General features: G+C 38.7%; 1 protein-coding gene across 1 annotated transcript in view; it reads right to left on the minus strand.

The window, feature by feature from the left end:
- Positions 1–13,692: 13,692 nt before the first annotated feature.
- Positions 13,693–22,310, minus strand: part of LOC121876217 (adenylyl cyclase 78C-like) — a 120,921-nt gene continuing 112,303 nt past the window's right edge. Inside the window, exons 19-22 of the mRNA XM_042381204.1 lie at positions 19,491–19,605; positions 17,705–17,850; positions 16,990–17,191; positions 13,693–15,298 (exon numbers count right to left, since the gene is read on the minus strand). Coding sequence (XP_042237138.1) covers positions 15,075–15,298; positions 16,990–17,191; positions 17,705–17,850; positions 19,491–19,605 — 687 coding nt within the window. The 3' untranslated portion in view covers positions 13,693–15,074. The remainder of the gene's footprint in view (positions 15,299–16,989; positions 17,192–17,704; positions 17,851–19,490; positions 19,606–22,310) is intronic.

The raw sequence follows: 22,310 nt of genomic DNA on the forward strand, positions 1-22,310 counted from the left end.
TGCTCGCTGGCGGGAGCGAGGACCGCCAGGCAGCAGCAGCAGCGGCGGAGGAGGAGGTGTTGCTTGTTCAAGTAGAATGGCCAGAATGAATCTCAATGGAGAGACAGCTTTTATACCCAGCAGCCGTGAGTCATGTTGGGAAAACCCGAGAAAGTCGCTAGTCTTTGGTTCCGTTCCTAGGATACTGTCGCATTGGAATGCGGATACGCAGTTGTAGTGAAGTCCACTACAACTGCATACTCGCATTTATAAACCCACTTTCACTTGGTGAACAAAAAATAATGAAGATGCCTTGTGACATACAAAGGTAACTTATTGACTTGAAAACACATTCATTATTGAAAATGAAATTTGATGAGCTTTCATCAGTCCCAAATGCTTCTGACATGATTAATTTCTGGCGATCATTACCCTGTGAAAATTTCCCAGAACTAAGAAAATTTGCCCAGTTATATATGTTGTTTCCGAACGACATATAGATGTGAACAAGCATTTTCATCCATGAAATTGATTAAAAGCAAAACGAGGTCGCGACTGACAGATTCAAATTTGAAGAATTCTCTGCTGCTCTCCGTAACAAATTTAACTCCAAACATTGAAAGACTGGCGAAATCAAAACAGACTGAAAAGTCTCATTAAAGGTAAGTAATGTTTATCTGCTTTATCAGATATTGTTTTTATATTTTATAATTTTATCGTGTAAAAATGATAATGTCTATAAACATATTTTTACAAGAAGTAGACGGGGGTACAAGAGTTGTATGGCGCATCTGATCTAGTGTGTGAACAAATTGACGCATGGTATGTAAAAGGTTGGCCACCCTTGCCCTACAATATCCACTGAAAATGTCGTAATAAAAGTAGTAAGAGGACCACTGGAGGGAAGTAGTAAGAGGACCACTGGAGGGAAATAGTAGGGGACCAATGGAGGGAAGTAGTAAGAGGACCAATGGAGGGAAGTAGTAAGAGGACCAATGGAGGGAAGTAGTAAGAGGACCAATGGAGGGAAGTAGTAAGAGGACCAATGGAGGGAAGTAGTAAGAGGACTGATGGGAAGTAGTAAGAGGACCAATGGAGGGAAGTAGTAAGAGGACCACTGATGGGAAGTAGTAAGAGGACCAATGGAGGGAAGTAGTAAGAGGACCAATGACACGGTCGTAACGGCCTACACCTATACACCACCTTTCAAGATACACCCGAGATCTGCCTCCTGAACACCGGAGAGCCCACCCACACTAGGGGAGGAAGGCTAGATCTAACCTTCGTCTCCAGTGCACTACAGCCTTCGGCCTCCTGGCAGCTACACCCCACGCTGACCAGCGACCACTTCGCCACCCTAACAACGCTGAAGGTGAACAAACTCCCCACTCCACCCCCTCCGAGATGGAGATACAATACCCAAAAGGCAGACTGGGGACTCTTTAAGAAACACCTGGTAAGTGGCGCGAAAAATCACAGCCGGCCGGCGCAGCACCCGTGGACGAGACAACCCTCCACCAACAATTGGTCGAGGCGTTTCACCAAGCGGCAGAAGAGGCTATCCCAAAAACAAAACCCACATCAAGACAGTACAATGATTACTGGTACTACTGTCCCAGGGTGAAAGAACTCAACCACAGAGTGAACATGGCCCGAAGAAACTACAGGAGACATCTCACGGAAACAAACAGACATCTCCTGCAAGTCATAGTTAAGGATACCAGGGAAGAGAAGGAAGAAATAAAAAACGTAAGCTGGCTCAAGTGGTGCTCCGAACTGAACGAGCACACCTCCCTTGGCAAAATGTGGGCCCAGATCCGAAGGGCATCTGGGAAGGCAACACCACCACCACCAACCCATCCCAACCCAGAAGAGGAAGCCGAGAGACTTGCAAAACTGTTCTCTGACCGAGCAGCAACGAATAACCTCCCGAGACAGGCGGAGGAGACACAACGGCGTCTGCGACAGGTCAGACTCCAGATGATCGAAGAGGCCTGCAACAGTGAAGATGACACCGATAGACCTTTCAACCAGCAAGAACTCCAGAAGTCGCTAAAACGAAGCAAGGACACAGCTCCAGGGGCCGACAGGATAACCTACTCCCTGCCGGTAAAGCCGGACACGAGGCTTTGCTACAAGTCATCGATGCTTCGTGGACAGCACAAAGACTCCCACCGGAATGGAAGAAGGCAGATATACAGCCCATTCCGAAGCCCATCTCCCTTCTCAGCTGCATAGCGAAGACGGGAGAAAGAATGGCTCTCAACCGACTCAAGTGGAAAGTAGGCAGCCCACACCCTCACATTTTTGCTTACACCGAGAACACCGGCACAGGCAAAAAGTCGATAATCTACTTTCCCGAAAAGTAGATAATCTACTTTTCGGAAAAGTAGATAACCAACTTTCCCGGAAAGTAGATATTTCCCATTTTCTGTGATACAAATTTCCCGTTTTCTATGATAATCTACTTCGGAAAATTAGGTAATATTTCCCCCCAAAATTGATAATTCACTTCCCCAAAAATTCGATAATCTACTTTCCCGAAAAGTAGATTATCGACTTTTCGTGGTGAGACAGAATCCTACTGTGCTTTGGGTGGAATTCTTTTCATAACATTATTATTGTTCTGGGAAAAATAAAATACTTGATTGTTTATCGATTATTTTGTTTGCGTTAATACTTATGGGTACATAAAATATACATTTCTTTTCAAAATGAATTACAAACAAGTTACTATATTGTGCAAGGAAAGAAGCATACATTATGTAATTCAATTCATAGTTCTAATTAATCTATTAATATCACTAAACTGAATGCTGGAAGTCCTACTATAGGATAATTAATATTCACAGAAAGTGAACAAAATATTCACAATAAAATACACCTGTATTATGACATGTACATTTTTATACAATGTAATGGATACTTATATGAGTGTGCTTCCTCACATTAAGAAGTTTGGACCAGAGTCTGAAGGAACCGAAAAGGAATGTTTGAGACGTTTTTAATTCGTAGATTATTTACAAAAGACAAGCAAAACAAGACATTAATATGGCCATGTTGTTAATGATGTCAGTGCTAGTCATTATACTGTTCTTGTTATACTTGATATGGACATCACTGTAACAAAGTGCATTCCATTATGTTTTTCAAGTTCTGGACATTATGCTCTCACTTTGCTGGAAAAAAATAATGTGAAAAGGAAAAAGGGAAGTTATGTTATCAGTTGGAACTTTTGTGTCAGATAAAAAAAAAAAAAAAAAATTATATATATATATATATATATATATATATATATATATTTTTTTTTTTTTTTTTAATATGCAAATTATATGCACTGTCAGCTTATCAAATAAAACTAGAATAATCCAGACATTAAATTTGCTTTGAATATTTTACAATCATTACTTTTTTTACCCTGCCACTAAGTATATGTGGTATGAAGTTATCACCTTTTTTCATAATGGTGAGCAGACTTCTGTCCATACATATTCCTCAGAACATATCAACCATTTCTATTAGGAGTATATACAAACTTAGTACAGTACATTCATTCCACATACAGAAAGAATAAGCCCTTTTATTTTGAGGTCAAAATTCAAAGGTAAAGTACACATAATATAATTTACTAATTGTTTTCATTTCTGCAACATACTGAGAAAATCTCAACTAAACTTAGTACTGTACATACTGTATAATCCCCATCTGGAAAGGAACTTTATTGCTGAGATCAATAGGTACAAGGTCATTGTTTATATAACACAAATAAAAATATTAGCTAATTTATGAAAGGTGGTCAAAAATTTCACGATTCAGAAGTTAAGCAATATGGTATGGTTATAATGTTTTGGTAACATACCTGGTAGTTAATGCATGGATATTTGTTTCAGTTCATTAATTAATATGGTACAATTGTTTCAAAGTGTTTAAAGTGAGAAAGTTATAGATATAGGTAAAATTGAGCATTGGAATGTTACAGAATTTTAAACAAAAGAAGGTTCCTTATCAAAAGGAATATCACAGAAGCCTCCTTGTATGCAAACATAACAAGGTAAGATGAAGTCTTCAAGAGCCTTGAGGATGACCCCTACTCAGAATGGCTTTCATATGTTTGAGCATTTCACAATAAGCATTAAGTGTTGTGACCATTATCCATGAACATTTGAAGTTGTCTAAGCTTCATGCAAGATATAATCGCCATGATTTCAGCACTTAAGATCAACTTTTTTTTCTTAGGAGGATGGCCACAAGTTGTGAGCTCCTTGATCTGTATGAAGCCAATCCAGTCATATTTCCTGTCTTATGACAGGATATGAGACCTGGTTCCATCATTGGAGCCCCAAGTCAAAGAAGGAATCTTTGTAATGGAAGCACCTCAACTCGCTGACACCTAAAAAATATGCTGACAAAACTGTGGCCTTAAATTTTCTGGGTTGTCAAAGGAGTTCTGGTGACTACTACCAACTTAAAACAACAATCATGCGACTGTTTTGTTGGCATAATGCTAAAATTGTGCAACATCTAGGAAAATTGACAAGGAAAGCAAACTAAAAGTGTGCTTCCTTTCCACAACAAATGTAGCAGTCCTCAAGGCCCATGTTAAACAGATGTCTTTTAACAACTGTGGTTTTGAGCAACTAAGTCACCCTTCCTACAACCAAGATCTGGTCACAAGAGACTCGTCTGCTTCAAAATTTGAAATCCCACCTCCGTGGGTGCCACCTTTAGGATGAAGAAGAACTGAAAGAGGCTACTGAGGCATGTCATTAGACTGGCATGGCGAGTTTAAAATACAAGTAGTGTGTGTGCACTGAAGTCATGGAAGACTGCATTGAAAACTAAAATATCAATAAATTCTGGTTCTGCTGTTTTGTTGTATTGTACAGTATACTGTACCCAATTTGAAAAATTTGTTGACCACCCTTCATATATCTTCAGTTTAATGGCATGGTACAATGTGCATTGGTGGCAGTGTTCTTAAAGCAATGGCAACAGCTTTTATAATGTTTCCAAATACTGTTTACATCAAATACAAATAAATATCTACTGAGATGACTTGTATCACTATATTATGTTTTAGATGGTGTAAAAGGGAACAAGGGAGTTCATATTAGTAAAAATAATGCTAAAGTGACAGTAAGTAGTGTTGTGACAGTAAATAGTGGATGAGGTACTCAGTCTATCTAGAAATGTGCTCTAGACTTATTACCATTGTCAAGCTGCCATTACATACAATGAATTTACTTAATTTGAATCCAATGTTTAACCATATTATTCCAAGCTTTCGCTATTATATGTAGAGTACAATAGAACCTCGATAATACAAATTGCTTGGGACTAATGGGGATTTGGATTACTGAATTTTTCAGATTGGCAAGATAATGTTCATTCCTGTGTAAACACTTACATAACCTATACAGTAATTACTTACATAAAACATAACATATCCATTATAGTATACAAAAAACATACACCTATTGTATACAATACAGTAATTACTTAAAAGAAAACATGACAAATAACAAATTTTTACTGTCCCCAATATGCTTGAATATAATCTCATTTATTCAGTAGTTATACAATTTCAGTAATACACCCTGTACTATAATGAAGCTCAACTTGACCTTTTGTGTATTTATATCATGAACAGTAATTGCACTTATAGCATATTCTTTCTTAATATAAATCTGTTTAACGTCATGTTCAAGCTTGTTTATAATTAAATTTTGTAATCGTGCCTTCTTTTAGGTGTTTTAACACCTAAAAGCCTATCAGCACTACTGGCCACATTTTAATGTCTCATGGCATAAACAGAGATAACTGAAAATCATCACTGAAAAAATGCTGACGCAAATTGTAAAGAATGGAAGATGGATAATCGAGTCGGAGGGCTCGTTAGATAGCCAAGACTAAAATATTCGGATTATCGAGTTCTTTGAATTATTGAAATCTAGATTATCGGGGTTTTACAACCAGGAACTATTTATTAAAAAATAATCTTAACTTTATGTTATAATGTACATATAAACATAGTTTTTCGGTGAAAGCTGTTTGGTTTGAACTTTAACATCTTCTAGAAAAATGAGGTAATGAAGAGAAAGTAATTATACTGTAAAATAAATACAATTAGAAGTTAGTTTCTGAACCCAATGGCCAAGGCATCAATTAGTGATGGAATACTTTAAAAATTTTTGGTGATCCAAAACAAGCTAATAATTGTTTAGGCAAAGATTTTATGCTGTAGGTAATTCATTGAAAGTAAGTGTGAATTTGTCAGCCTACTGTGGGTGTAGGCCTGTAGGGAACAGCACATGACAGAGAAAAATGTACGGTTTCAAACTTACTTGGTTAGGGTACATTTAATTCAATTTTTGCATTTATATACTTCATGAATTCAATACAAATACATGCACAAATATGACGATGATTCTGTCTAACCAAACTACAAAACGTTATCTTCATTATTTTAGTGCTATGCTAAATACTACATGTGTATAAAATTGATAACTCCTCTAATTACAAACTGGCAACCCTATTCCTAAAATCAGGGGTCCCTATATTCTGTGATTTTTTTCTGTATAAGAACATATGTGTGTCTATTAATTACAGAGTCAATGAACTTCCCAAAATTTCATTATATCTGTACTCGTTACCTCCAAATTACAACTACTGCTGGTAATCTTGGTTAGAGGTGGATATTCAAGTTTTTATACTGTAGTTGTTAATATTCATAATGCTTATACGGTAATAAAGTGCAATGATGAACGTGGACTGTAATAACTCCAACAACTTCTACCCAAATTACATACAGGACACTTTAAACATTTATAAATAAAAATATACTTCTTACCTACTACCACATCACTGCATAAAAACTTGATACTGCAAGAATCTACATACAGGTTGTTGTGATAATTAGTTTCTTACAGTGTCAAGAGCTATTTACATACACTATACAGGACAATTGATAAATGGCATCTCATTAAATTACTGGCATTCTTCAAACTGCTTACAGTTATCACTGATACAATATCACATCCACATATGGCATTTTAATGAGAAAAAATCTGAAATGTCCTGTAATTGCTCCTTACAATATATTGATACTAATATTATCTGAATATCACAGGAAGCTTGGAATTTGCCATAGCAGAACACTGTTTTTCCTTGATGTGTATGTGTGTGTAAGATTAATAATTTGGCACTTTAGAAGATTAGTTGTCAGTGTGCTATAATAACTCTAAATTTTTGTAATGCACAGTTAATGAATGACTTTGTATGTGTGTGTGTGAATGTAGGTACTGTATATATTGGTTAGCGCTTGTTTGTTTTTTTGCTAATCTTTGCATTTATTGGCATGCCATTTGTGTTGTGCCATAGAAAAATGGGAAATAAAGAGAAGTTAAAATTCACGCACACTTATAGAACACTCGCTCATTGCAACTCCTCTTGTTAATTCACGCACACTCGTTCATTGCAACTCTTCTTATTAGAGTTAATTAAGTACCAGTAAAGTGATTTTGAACCCTGCAGTCATGAGTGAAGTTGGTCCTATTGGTGCAAAAGTCCTGTAGCTACCTTGTTGTTTTAATACCCCATAGGTATATTCACTAACGTAATTCTGCGGGGTATCTTAGATTTGCTTCAGAATAAGGGTAATTCAAGATTCATTGATAGCAAAATTTTTTACACTAACTGACCTTGCACACCCTCCTTAAGATTTAACATACAATTCAACTACGAAAATCCCTCATAAATACATAAAACTGTTCTTATTAACAAAGATGGTTGCATTAAACCACAGAGCAAGGTTCTGTTTACATAGTTTGGTCAACTAATGCTTCTTGCTTCCTTCTTATGAGGAAAATTGCTATGACAAAGAGGGAATGGAAATCCTATAGTCAACCCCCAGCGCAACTACCTGGCAATGGAGGTCAGGCTATAAAAAAAACATGTTTTCTATGTCACAACATATATGGTATGTTAATTTGTATATGTAGTATGGTAAATATCTCCCCTCCCGCCTGTTATCAGTGAGAGTAATGGGAGTGTGAGCTGTAGTATGATAACTGGTGTGTTGTTCCAGCAAGACAGTGGTTTTGGGTTCGATTAATCATTAATGGGTGGCTTAAATTTGTCATTTCCAGCAATCATATAGCAAGTGCTTATATTGTATGTCAGAATTAAACAATATACTGCAAAGAGTACAGTATGCAGGTATGAATAAAAAAAAATAAAAAAAGCAAGTCGTTCTGCTTTATCTATGAACTCTTGATGATCCTGACTACACTGTGAAATCTTAATGATTGTTATTACACTATCTCATAATTTATAGTTAAATTATATAACTTTTTTCGGCATTCTTTTTTTTGTCACGTCTCTCATCCTACACTTCACTATGTGCTATTTTAGAGTTGTTATATGCTATGGGTACCTTTTTTCTATATTTTGTTGTAATATTTCCTGGAAAATATCTGTTAAATCACATCATATCATTTACTTCATTTAACACTGAAGTACAGTACAAAACCATTCTGATTGTCATTAATCATCATTTTGGCTATATTTTGTATCCTGTTCCCTATTTCATAGCATAAAGGATACTGTGTATAAATGCCCTTGCACTTACCCGAGCAAACATGTAAAATATTAATTGACTGGACTGCCCTTTGTTACACTGTCCTCTTCTTACTCTCAGTACAGTGCCTTATTTGTCCCAAAAATGGTTTCATAACTCAAACATACTTTACACAATACAAATATTAGTCTGCATACTCTTAGCACTGATTTACTGCAGAAAACTTAATGATCTTGTGAGGTAATGAGACACACTCATAACATGGGTGGAGTGATCCTTGGTTTATGCAGCATGTGCAGTATACTGTATGTATGAGCCCAAAGACCACGAACACAAATTAACATATACAAAATACATTGATATGAAGCAGGTACCACTAACCATAGGAACCCAAATTAAACATAATTTCAAAGTTATAAGTGGCATATTTCAACAAAACCTACAGTATAATTGGTTTTGCCAATACAAGGAGCAGGTGCATAAACATAAGAAGTTGTAGGCATTATAAAGGAATTGTGTGTTGGGTGGGAAGGAAGGGGTATGACCGTGGGATATTTTTTTTTAGAGTAGCACAAGTGAAAATGAAAGTAGGTTCCATAGGCAATGACTTCCCATTAGAGACAGTGAGGCTACAACACACTATGCCTTCAGTATGCATGCACGGCTGGCAATGTACTTGACCACCTACACTTCTCCCAAACTGTAAATTTGTTTACCTAATTACAGCTTGGTGGACTGAGAATGCCCCGGGGATCGAACCAGCATCCCATAGGGCAGGGGGCAAGCACTGTACTCACTTGGTCACCATGCATACTGTACTTAATACTGACGCTATGAGTTTAAATGAACAAAAATAACTCTTGCATGGAGCACCATGCCATTGTTCTTTGGAATGCTTGATGCAGATGAGCAAATGGTTCACCTCTATTTGACAAGTTTTTTGTTCACTGTGTGTTAAATATTTTACGAAAGTTTTCAGTTTTTTTTTAATTTCTATTAATTTGACTTATCAAAAAGTGCTAAGTACTGCATTTTGTGGCATATAAAACACTGGTTGGATTGTAAATAAAATCAAAGCAAATTAAGCCAGCTACACACACACACGTTACGGAAAATTTGTGCAACCGGTGATTGCCACTGATCAGCTCGCTAGCCGCTTGGGCAGTCGGTCACGTCTCTGATACGTACTGTTGGCAGATACTGTGCATGCACTGGCTCCTGAATATATCGAAACCTACACCACTGTTGGTCAAGTCTGGTCTTGAATGAGCTCACACTCGGTGACGTCACAACACTCTCCGGTATATTGTTCCAAGAGTTCACAACTCTCACTCAGAAAAAAATTGCCCTCACCCGTAGTGGGGCAGACGTCCGCCATCTCCAGGCATGTACATTCGACCTAGTAGTGCCCCCCCCGAGATGTTTAAACACTTCGATTAGGTCGCTCCTCGCCCGTCTGTAGTATAAGCTAGGCATTTGCAAGCGTTCTAATCTCTAGGGGTAGCTGAGGTTCCGTAGAGCAGGCACCAATCCTTTGGACATTTTCAATCAATTGACAGTCCATATAGCATACCTCGGGGACCAGACGGGGTGACAGTACTCCAGACAGGGAAGCATCTCACTCTTGAAGATCGTGACGAGTGACGGACCATCCAGATATCAAAACGACCTTCTTATAAGACCCACTAGTTTCGTTGCTTGATTCACCTTCTTCTCACAATGGCCTGAGAACCTAAGTTCATTGTCGACATACACACCCAAATCCTTTTCACATTCGGTCTCAATTAATGCAATCTCTTCATCCTGTTGGGACATATGATACGCCTCCTTTCTCTTGGTGCGACCCAGGTGCAACTTTTTGCACTTCGTGATGTTGAATTTTAGCAGCCATTTCCTCGACCATTGATGACGCTCATAAGAGATCTTTCTGCAGCTCTTCACAGCCTGTTTGGTTCTTTATTTCCCTAAACAACTTGGCTCATCATCCACAAACATTTGTATGGAGGAGTGTATAGCTTCTGGCTTGTCATGAATGAAGCAAACAACAATGGGCCCAATACACTGCCCTGTGGTACCCAGCTAGTCACAGGTACACATGGTGATTTTGTACCATTTACCACCACACACTGTTTGCGGTCATGCAGAAAGTCTCTGATCCACGCTAGGACACTTCCTCGACTCCTGTACCCTTCCAGTTTAATTCTCAGCCTTTCATGGGGTACACTGTCAAAAACCTTGGCAAAATCTAGGAATACATATTGTCGATATTTCCGCCTTGTTCTAGAATTTGAGTCCAAACATCTAATACCTTAAGTAATTGTGTTAAGCTCAAAACGAGCTTGTGATGCAGGCTTGTAGGCCAAATGGTGTTATGATAATACAGGATGGCCTACCATCTTTTGTAGTAGATGTTACTGTCACTGTCCCCTCCCTCCATGAAGGAGGGGTTGTACACGCGCTCTACACTATACATACGCCTCTACACACAAGCCTACAGTGGGCATACACAGTCCACTCTGCTATACACAACACTGTACATATAGTACTTTCACACTTAAGTTTACTTTAACCTCTTCACCGATGCTTGTTAGTTGTCTTCTGACCTCACTAGAGGAAAGGTCACAGCGGCTTAGCTCCCGTGGATCAATTGTCAGTAATGGCTAGTGCTACTTGTGAACAGGGCTGTGCCCTTCTGAGGGCCGAGTTAGGGAAGGTCAAAGAAGAAAACTTGAAATTAAAGGAAGAGATAGCGAGGATGAAGGAATAAATTAGACAAGGAAAGCCCCCTGTCTGACGAAAACTCAGGCAAATGGGAGGTTGTGAGGAGAGGGACGACCAAACTGGTGGTAAAAAAACCCACCAAGGATACGACATCCACAGCTAAGTGTACCAACTCTTTCAGTCCTTTGATATACGAATTGGACGTTAGCATAGTCAGGGACAAGGCTGACAAGGAAGGTACGGAAACCTAATTGTTGGCGATTCTCAGGTACGGTATACCTGGACAGAGCTTTTTGTGGTAAAAATAAAAATAGGATGAGGGTGTGTTTGCCAGGAGCTGGGGTGGAGGATATAGTTGACAGGATGGACAATATCTTGTCTGGTAATGGGAACAAACCAATTATCTGCCTCAGTGCAGGAGGCAATGATATTGGCCGGTGTAGGAGTGAGAAGCATCTTGACAAGTTCAAGACAGCTATAGAACGTATTAGGACTAAGGGAGGGATCCCTATCATATGTGGTGTCTTGCCTAGAAGGAGAGTTGGCAATGAATGGTTGTCAAGGGCAGTTGGTGTCAACTGCCGTCTTGACAGATATTGCAAGTCAATATCAGTCCCATTCATTGACAACTGGGGCAACTTCTATGGCAGAAGGGATCTTTATGCTAGGGATGGGGTGGCAACCCTGGCTGGGTCTCTCAAGAGGGCAGTTCAAAAGATGTCGAAGTCTTTAAACTGCTAGGGGAACATATGAGCACGGGGGTGGAGGAGACTGCAGTGGGAGCGGGTAAACAAAGTGAAAGGTTACAGGACAATAATGCTAGGAATTATGACAAAACTAAATTAGGCAGGGAGTTAAAACCTAAACGCGACAAAAAGAGGACTCAGAACACGACTAACTTAAATATCTACTACGCAAACAGTAGAAGTATGAGAAACAAAATGGATGATATTAGGGCCTTGGTATGTACCGAAAAAAATCGATATAATAGCATTTACCGAAACATGGATAAACCTAGACTCACGTGAGTTACCTGTTGAATACCAAATTGCAGGTTACAAATTATTCCATACCGATAGGCAGATTAAGAAAGGAGGCGGAGTAGCAATCTATGTCAGGGATAATCTTAAGTGTGAAATAAATAAGGACATAAAAACTGAGCGGAATTAATCGATGGTAGGGAAAAATTAATCACAGGTGTAATATATAGACCTCCTAATCTTGATAGAGTTAATGAGCGACTTATTTGGGATGAAATGTGCAGGGCTTCAATACATAGCAAAGTCTGTACAGTAAGCGACTTTAACTTTAGCCAAATAGATTGGATTGACCTTACGGGTAACTCGGAATCAGAGGATTTTCTTGAAACGATCCAGGACTGTTTCCTAAGTCAACATATAACCGAACCCACCCGGGGTAATAATATACTCGATTTAGCTCTGTCAAACAGAGAAAACCTCATTAGTAATGTCGAGGTAGGAAACGAACTTGCTAACAGCAATCACAAAGAAATTAGATTCCAGTTAGAATTTCAGGGCAGCCGCAAGGGAAATTCTACTAAAGTCCCAGATTTCAGAAGGGCAAACTTTGATAGTTTAAAGAGGCAGCTGAGAGAAGGGGTATCTCGCTTGGGGGTGAATAACATGACCTCACACATGTACCCACAGAGGGCGACCTCACCCTACCCAGAGACCTGACGGTTGAGAATGACCTGATAACGAGATCTGAGGTTGCGAGTTCCACGACAATTTAAATAATGAGTTACTTACTCCACAAAGGCAGAACATACCATACAAAAAACTCAGATTAAACAACAATAACCCTAAATGGATAAATAATTATTTAAAGAACATTATTGGACAAAGGAAGTCTATAGGTAGGAGAATAAATCATGGTAAAGTTTACCTCCGAGATTACCATAAGGTATTGGACGGTAGGGTTAAGACCGAGATATGAAAAGCGAAGAGGAATTATGAACGGAAGATAGCAGGGGAGGCGAAAACAAACCCCCAAAGGATTCTACCAAATGTATCAAACCAAAACACGAGATCAGATTGGACCAATACGTTCAGATACCGGCGAGCTAACTGATAACGACGGAGAAATGAGCAATAATCTGAATAAATATTTTTCAACAGTTTTCACCACCGAAAATTTAAACCCGAGGCACCGATTCTATACAGAAATAGTGAAGAAAATAAATTAAGCGAGATTGTAGTGACTAGTAACGATGTTAGTAAGCAAATAGACAAACTAAAGCCTAATATGTCACCAGGTCCAATGAGATATTTGCCAGAGTATTAAAGGAATGTAAGAAAAAGCTTAGTATGCCCTTAGCAAAGTTGTTTAACATGTCCTTAAAAACAGGTGTAGTACCAGAATCCTGGAGGATAGCGAATGTAATACCGATTTTCAAGAAGGGAGATAGATTACTATCCTCTAACTACCGTCCAATCAGTCTCACATCAATTGTAGGCAAATTACTGGAAGCAATCATTTCAAACTATTCGAAATCACCTGGAGAAGCACAAGTTGATTACTGTATATAAGAATAAGTGTATAAAACATTTTCAATTAGCATGTTAAAATAGGTAGATGGAGTCAAACTAATAAATTATGAGGGCATATTTCTGGTTCGGTGCAACCAGTCAGGCTATGATTGTGTTGGAAGCATTTCTGCAGCACACATACCCCAAGTTTTGGGACAAAACCATTTCTGGGAGTCAAGGTATTGTACTGTCCTGCCTTGTCTATTTGCCAATAGTTTGTTCCCTTTCTAAATGGCATTTACTATGAACAGTGCTACAGTGGAATCCTGATAATTCATGAAGTACAAATTTGTACAGGCTATCCTTAAATTCGCGGGTACTTCTATTACGAATTTCTTTTAAATTTCGCGATAAAAACTTTATAATTTGAGACAATTATAATATAAAGATATAAAAAAAAGAAAACATGAATTGTGTGAGGGAGAGATGTGTGGCTGGCCCCTTCATTACTACAGTATGCAATTGCACCATAATTCCTATATTATTTGCATTCATTTGGTGGTGGTATAATAAAATAAAAATATTGTATAATAAGGAATTTTCCTGAGAAAATAAACCCTACACTCAACCCCTTACGTGTTATTCAGTTGTGTTAAATTCTTGGTGAACAGCTGACAAGCCAGCCAGTCTCTGTGTTGGTTTAAAGGTGTTACCCAGAGGATGATTATGAGAATGGAAGAAGCTGTTTATGTAATATAAAACTACCTTTGGTATAATAGCTGTATTACTGTAATTTCTATGGAATGTATTATGTACGATATTTAGTATTTATTAAAGTAGTTTTAAAACATTTTGGCCTCTGGAACCTAACTCATTATTTTCATTTAAATCAATTTGATAATTCACAGTGTCTTCTGGCACCTAACGCGCGAATTATCAAGAATCCACTGTACTTAACAGTGTCTCGGTTATATGACAAGTATTTCACCTTACTTCTGTTTGATAAGTTTTTGCCATAAGTAAGTCCCATGATTTGGTATTAGCCTTAGCTTATCCACCTGCTTCAATATTAGCCAGTATTTCACAACCAGTTTCCAATCTGTTTTACGGCCATTTTCCACGCTTGTGTGGGTTAGCTTTGGAAAAGGGCTATAATTTTCCTGGAATTCTGAATGAACTGCTTTTTTCTAACCTGTGCACAAATTTACTTGTGGCCTATTGTGTACTTTCTATCATGATGTACAGGATCTTAACTTAAGCTGCCAAGTAGGATTCATATCTACTATGTAAGGTCTCCCTGGTCACAGCTACACAGCTTCGTCATGCCCTCTACTCGCAATCTCTTGTCGATGGTCATCTCTAGATAAGCTACGGAGGTTGTGATGTGAGGATGCAGTTTTCTCTAGTCTGCCTCCTCTGCGAGACAGTCCTGGAGTGAAGTCACGGGTCCCAAGGCCAGTAGGAGCAGTTGATGTGCCTGTTTCTGAAGGCGAGACTTTCCTCTGACGATCCCTCTTCACTGTTGTATTGCCTAAAAAAAAAAAGAAAAAATGGAGGTTTGAATTATGAAATCCCATTTCATGACTAAGTAAATAACCCACGAGTACTTTTCTATTAAATAGTCTAAGCTACTAAAGGAACCGGTAATATTTTGCTTGGGATAGCTTTCTCACTCAGGGTCGCCAGATCCTATAAACACAATAAACCAATGGTTGGTTTTCTTTAAACCAAGTCACTGGCTCATCATCATATTTTATTTATTTTCTTATTTATCATTCCATCACTTATCAGTTTACTAGCAGTTAAGGTGGTTGGTATATCCAGTGTCATCACCATGATCGTCTTTTCACTGTCAGTTTCCATGCTTACACGAGTTAACTGTAATACTAGTTGACAAGGGTTCGGTAACATGGATCAAATATGCTGCACTTCATTAATTTTGGGCTGATTTAAAATATGGCAATAAAAAAGTCAGTCATGTAACATTTTTATGATATATGTGTATATGTAGTGTAGGAATATAAGATACGTATTTGTGTTGGTAGGGATATATTAAATGCAGCAAGTGGGAGGAAATGCTGTCTCCAACCTCACTCTAGTCGTGTACACAGTTGTGACTACATTTGCTGTGGCCGAAATTCTTTCGGTTAGCGTCTCCCGGTGCGAAATCGGCGATTCACACTGGATAACACCCTTCTCACGCGTGTCCGGGTCAGGTAGGACATATTGGTGGAAAGTACGAATGTTACTGCTGTACCACAAACACCCTCAATACACTACATATACTGTATGTTGCTTTACTTTGTCTTCATAAACTGACCAGGTTCAGTATGGGAAACCTGTGTAAGCATCTCAGAATCTTCTGATGCTGCGGAAAAAATTATACCTTTGGATTTTCTTGTGGTGGTAGTCATGGATTGGTGAGGATAGCATGGTGGTGGTCATGGAGTGGTGACGATAGCATGGTGGTGGATTACGAGAAAATAAAATTAAGCAGGAAAATTTAAGTCTAAAAAGAAGGGAATATACAAGTTATGAAATTAATAAATTACAGTATAAAAGAATGGAAATTAGATCTTGAAAAATTGTGGAATTGCAAAAATGTCTTGCAGACCACGAAGGTAAACTACTGTGTCACTAAGGAAATAATCATCAGCTGCTTTATATATATGAGGTTAACCACCAAATTACCACGACAATGTTGTAATGGAAAGTTTAAGGAATACAATAGATTACAACACCTTTCTTTGGCCACATATGAATTCCATAGTTAACAATTTTGTGCTGTGTGCAGATTCTAAGTTAACCTTATGTACCCATTAATCTTTTACCAGTACACCAGACAGATTCAGTCCTATGTAAAAAGGAAATATTTCGCAAAATATTGCATCTCTCCTGACACTGAACCACCGACCACCCAAACAGTTAGAACGCTGTTAAATGGTAGAATTGATAATACTAATAAGCTTTGTGGTTCAATTGATAAAGTTTTGGACTTCCAACCCATAAGACACTGATTCAGCCCTATGGATATACAAGGCTGATGGGGCATTATCTTACTTTGGAGTGCTCTGAGGAAGCCACTCATTATCCATACACTTGGTTATGCTAAAATCTTTCCCATCTGTCAGTAGCTATCCAACATATACTGGTAGTCGGTATTAGATAATGTGATGTCAATTTTAGTTTTCATTTTCTTGTTCCCACCCAGTTGTAACTTACTTCTCTTAATGGTCTGCTTCTTGCGTGCCTGGAACATTCCATAAACCACCTCAGCAAGGGAATTATAAGTGGACGGATGGCGGCTGAAGGGCGTCTGACGTGAAGACTTTCGTCCTAACACGAAGTAAGTATCCATCTCCCCCTTTCCTTTCACCGATATTTTACCCCGATATTGCAGCCTGAATCCTCGAAAGTTTAATATCTGGAAGATAACTTCTCTTAAACAACAGCAACAGAATTAATGTACAAATTAACATTACAAGAATATTTTTATTCATAATGCACGTCAGACTCAACATTATTTAACTTTGATGATGGAAAAAAAGCGCATTTTCAACATTGTATGGCACTGGAGTTTCTGAATGTGGAGGTGGAAAATGAGAGGATTTATGTACAGTGCCATGAAGAGAAGAGATGCATGTGTGTAAGTGGAATGAGTGGGGGGGGTGTGTTGGTTCGTGAAGCTGAGTGTGTAAATAAATGGAGAGAGAGTCTAAGTGCATAATCACGATAAGGGATAGAAAATAGTTGTTTTAGGGCTGTGTGTGGGGAGGGATGATGGAGTTAGAGGCTGCGTGTGGAGATGACAATGGAGTGAGGGGCTGTGTGTAAGTGTTGGGAGATGATGATGGAGTTTTTTAGTCCTTTCTCCATTCCTAATCTACTTTCTACCCCCTTCCTCTTCTATAATTCAACAAGTATGGTGGTAGCCAACCTGAGCCGTCTCTTTGGGTATCTGGATGGTATCACTGGCACCTGTGGAATCCATTCTAGAGGCCTCATTGACAGTGTTGCCCCATACGTCAAACACAGGCTTTTTGGCCCCGATCACACCTCCAACCAATGGTCCATGACTAATGCCTGCAAAACAAAAAATTATTTAAGAAATATTAAGATTAAAATAATATTCAAATTGGCCTTATTTAGAATCATAAATATTGCCCAGCAGGGCAAATGAGATTTGTTTATGGAAGAAATAGACTTTGATTAGCAATGAAAAAATTCTGTAAGCAATGCCTTTGACTGTCTATAGTCCTATATATAGGATGCCTCTTACATATTTGTATTAATTAAACACAATAATAATACAGTATATTGTAAATAAAAATGTTTTTGTTCAATATGAAGACACCAAAAACAAAGACACTGAGATACGGTAGTTAATTGTAAACTGATACAGTATATGGTAACCTGGCCATTTTGTTTACCCTAAACAGATGACTACAATCCCTTTTACTTTTACTTCTATGTTTTTTGCCACTGATCGGCTTGTTAGCCGCTTGGGTGGTCGGTCACGTCTCTGTTACACACTGTTGGCAAGTACTGGGCATGCACTGGCTCCTGAATGTATTGGAACCTGCTCCAGTGTTGGTCAAGTCTGGTCTTGAATGAGCTCACACTCGGTGCCGTCACAACACTCTCTGGCAGATTGTTCCAAGAGTTCACAACTCTCACGCCAAAAAAGTTTGCCATCACAGTTTACTGGACTTGTGGCTTCTTCAACCTTGAGCTGTGACCCCTTGTGGGGCAGACTTCCGCTAGTTCCAGGTAAGTACATTCTACAAAACAGTGCCCCGAGATGTTTATACACTTCGATTAGGTCGCCCCTCGTCCGTCTGTAATATAATCTTAGCAGTTGCAGGCTTTCTAATGTCTCTGGGTAACTGAGGTTCCGTAGAGCAGGCACCAGTTTGGTGGCCCTCCTTTAGACATTTTCAATCAATTGACAGTCTCCAGCATACTTCGGGGACCAGATGGGGTGACAGTAATTCAGACGGGGAAGCACCTCACTCTTGAAGATCGTGAAGAGCGATGGACCATCCAGATATCTAAACGTCCTTCTTATAAGACCTACTAGTTGCGTTGCCTGGTTCACCTTCTTCTCATAATGGCCCGAGAACTTAAGTTCATTGTCAATAAACACACCCAGGTCTTCTCAATTAATGCAGTTTTTTTGTCCAGTTGGGACGTGTGATATGCCTTCTTACTGTTGGTGCAACCCAGGTGCATCCTTTTGCACTTCGTGACGTTGAATCTTAGCAGACATTTCTTTGAACATTCTTGAAGCTCACAGAGATCTTTCTGTTACTCTTCACAGTCTGTTTGGTCCCTAATTTGTCTAAATAACTTGGCATCGTCCGCAAACATTTGTATGGAGGAGTGTATACGTTCTGGCATATCATTTATGAAGCAAACAAACAAGAACGGGCCCTGTGGCACCCCGCTTGTCACAGGTACACATGACGATTTCCTACCATTTATCACCACACACTCTTTGCAGTCATGGAGAAAGTCTCCGATCCACGCTAGGACGCTGTCGAAAGCCTTGACAAAATCTAGGTATATATTGTTATATGGCTATGCATTTACAAACCGTTAATATACTAAGATGTGTTCCATATATTCTTTTATATAGGTCACCATTGTAGGAGCGGTTTGATTTTCTATGAATGATGTATGTCCTTTGAAATAACATCCTAGACAAAACTAGAATTACATACCCACTCGCAATCTGAAGTTGTTGAAAGAATGTTTGTTCACATCTTCAAGCCGAGCTTTCATCTCAAGAGCGAAGTCTACGAGGGCACACAAGTGGGCGTGACTGTCCTCAGCATCCTGCAACAATATTCCTCAATTTATATATGACTAGCATGGCTCAAACTCTACACTGATGACAGATATTTGTTTACTAAAGCTCCTGTAATATTTAAATGTACAGTCGCCTCCAGATGTGTCATTATTCCCTACCATGCCTCCCTTGCTCAGTGGCAATGTGGCTAGGGGGCTGATTGACAGGGCTGTTTCTGTGAAGCAACACACATAGAGGCGTCTATACTTTTCATTCTGACCAAAACTATGCCATGATATTCTTGGTAAACACATTTTAGTTAAATCTACACAAGTATTTTTATAATAAAGATTTACAGAACATCTGATTAATCAATTTGCCTAGTAAGACTGATGGCAAGTGGTACTAAAAATGTATCACAATTGGGTTAAGCATATAAGGATAAAACAGAAAAAGGGGAGGTACAGATGATGTGGATCCTGTATATAATAGTTTGTGGTGTAGCATTAAATGAGGGAGTGGTTATTAAGTCCCATTTTATAGCTGAACACAGGTGAAGTACAGTACAGTATGAGGGGTTGATAATGAAGACCCCTGACATGTGAAGCTGGTGCTGAATCAGAACATGTGTAAAATAGCTACGGTAAGTAATATATTAGTTAAGCCTTCCCATCCACAACCACGGTTTGAGAAGGATGTAATGTGAAACATCAGTTGCCAAACAAAGTTGAAGGCCAGAGAGTTACAGTTACTAGAGCATTCCAGAGGGGGGAGGGGGGGGGGAGATTTGATAAGTGCTCAGTTATAACATGGGATTTCATGATCAATCCCTCATTTATAACATAAGTACATCTCAAGGAGGTCAAGTACTTAAAGCTTGCTAGGTTGAGGTAAAAATAATATCTAAATGCTAGTGCTGTTTACATCTTTGTATGGACCTCTAATACCCAACCAGTCTTTGAAAACGTACTTACGTGCTCCCATTGGCCACACAGTCTTGGTCAATTATTTGTACATTAAAGCATCTGATGATTGTAGTTGTCAATGAACATGAGGGACGCGCCACACAAGGAGCACCAGTTAGCTGTATGGTTGTACCCACCTTAATATTTTAGAAATATATGTCCCAGAGGCCTTAATCATAGATTATGATTTAAAATCTATGCACTGTACAATGCATTCACTTTAAATAGTCTGTCTCCTTCCGAAGTGAATCAGTAATGAAACTATGGGAGTTAATACAGCCCCAGCCGTGTTGAGATCTTGAACTAAATACATCATTTTATAATTTTTGTTCTTCTAACTTTACGTCCTAAATTAAATAGTAAATATATGAAAAAAAAAGTTATTCTCCACTTCGTCTTTCATTGGTGTTGTCAGTGTCACCCTGGACCTCTCTCTACAACACAGAAATATCAATACAGTACATTTTACATGGGTATCAATATGTTTATACGTCCACCTATCTTACACGTAACAAATGCAAAGGCGGTTATTTCTCATTTGAAAGTCGCAATGAAAGACCCTTATGTACGAGATAAAACGAATCTCGCCCAGGTAAGGGAAGGTAAGGAACTGTTTCACGCCCCCCCCCCTTTTTTACTAAAAGACCAATGGTGATCTGATCCCTACACACAGAAACAGATGCTGGAGCTCGGAGCGGTAGACGCAGTTGTGACGCCCTTCCTTTGAAATCTGACGACCGTGACATCATAATAAATAAATAAATTTATATATATACATATATATACTGTATATATATATATATCATGTAGATCCACAATGAAAACGTGGATAAGATAAATCTTGATAAAATCACACGTGTGTGTTGGTGTGGGGATTAGTGGATGACATCATTATGACCTGACCTCATGTTTTTAAGGTCACCCTGTATATTTAAGCCTCTCTCTGTCCATGTAATCCAGTTGCCTCTGAAGATGTCTTGAATAAAGACTAATCCCCTCACCAACACACACACAAATGTATACTGACGGTGCTAAGTCAATTGTGATGGGGACATTGCTTCCTATGTATTTCTCTCTAATTCTGTCACACTCATTCTGAATGTTCTTCAGTCAGTCAATTATATGATCCTTTATTATAAAAAAATGGTTTCAGAATGTGTGCCAAAATAGTCAGGAAAGGCAAACAAATATAACTGTACTGTATGTCAATGTATTTCCTTTTATGTATGTGAGCCTTCTTCTGCAACGATGCAGGGTGGTCAGAGAAGTGTCGATTCTAAACAATCATCAGCTTGTGAATTATCCCTTGACAAGATGCTTGTTCACCAAAAGGTTATTCCACCGTTGGTAAACTCACTCAATAATGTGCTCATTAGTTGCTAAATATTCAAGCAAGGAACCAGATGCTAAATTGTAGAGAAGAGTGAAAACCTGTGACCCTTAGCTTACACGGTCAACACTTTTCCAGGAGGATTTTGAGTATGCAAACTAATGATACCATACAAAAGGAATATTTTATGGCAAAGACACGCGGTATAAACTGCCAATGCGTACGAGCTTTTGATACACTTCTTATGTGACTTATAATAAATGTGTATCAAGTCAGGTATTTTTATGCAATACCCATGCCTGTTATAAGACATATGTTAACATTAATTCTTTGTCAGATGTAAGTGTTGATGTTGGGACCTCCACACTCAAAACTATGGAGCCAAGTCTGTTGAATAAATGAGGTACAGTCACCCAAAAAAAGTCCTGTCGCGAACCATGAACCCCGAGATTCAGAC

This window comes from Homarus americanus, unplaced genomic scaffold, assembly GCF_018991925.1.
Source record: "Homarus americanus isolate GMGI-L3 unplaced genomic scaffold, GMGI_Hamer_2.0 scaffold34921, whole genome shotgun sequence".
NCBI classification, from domain to species: Eukaryota; Metazoa; Arthropoda; class Malacostraca; order Decapoda; family Nephropidae; genus Homarus; species Homarus americanus.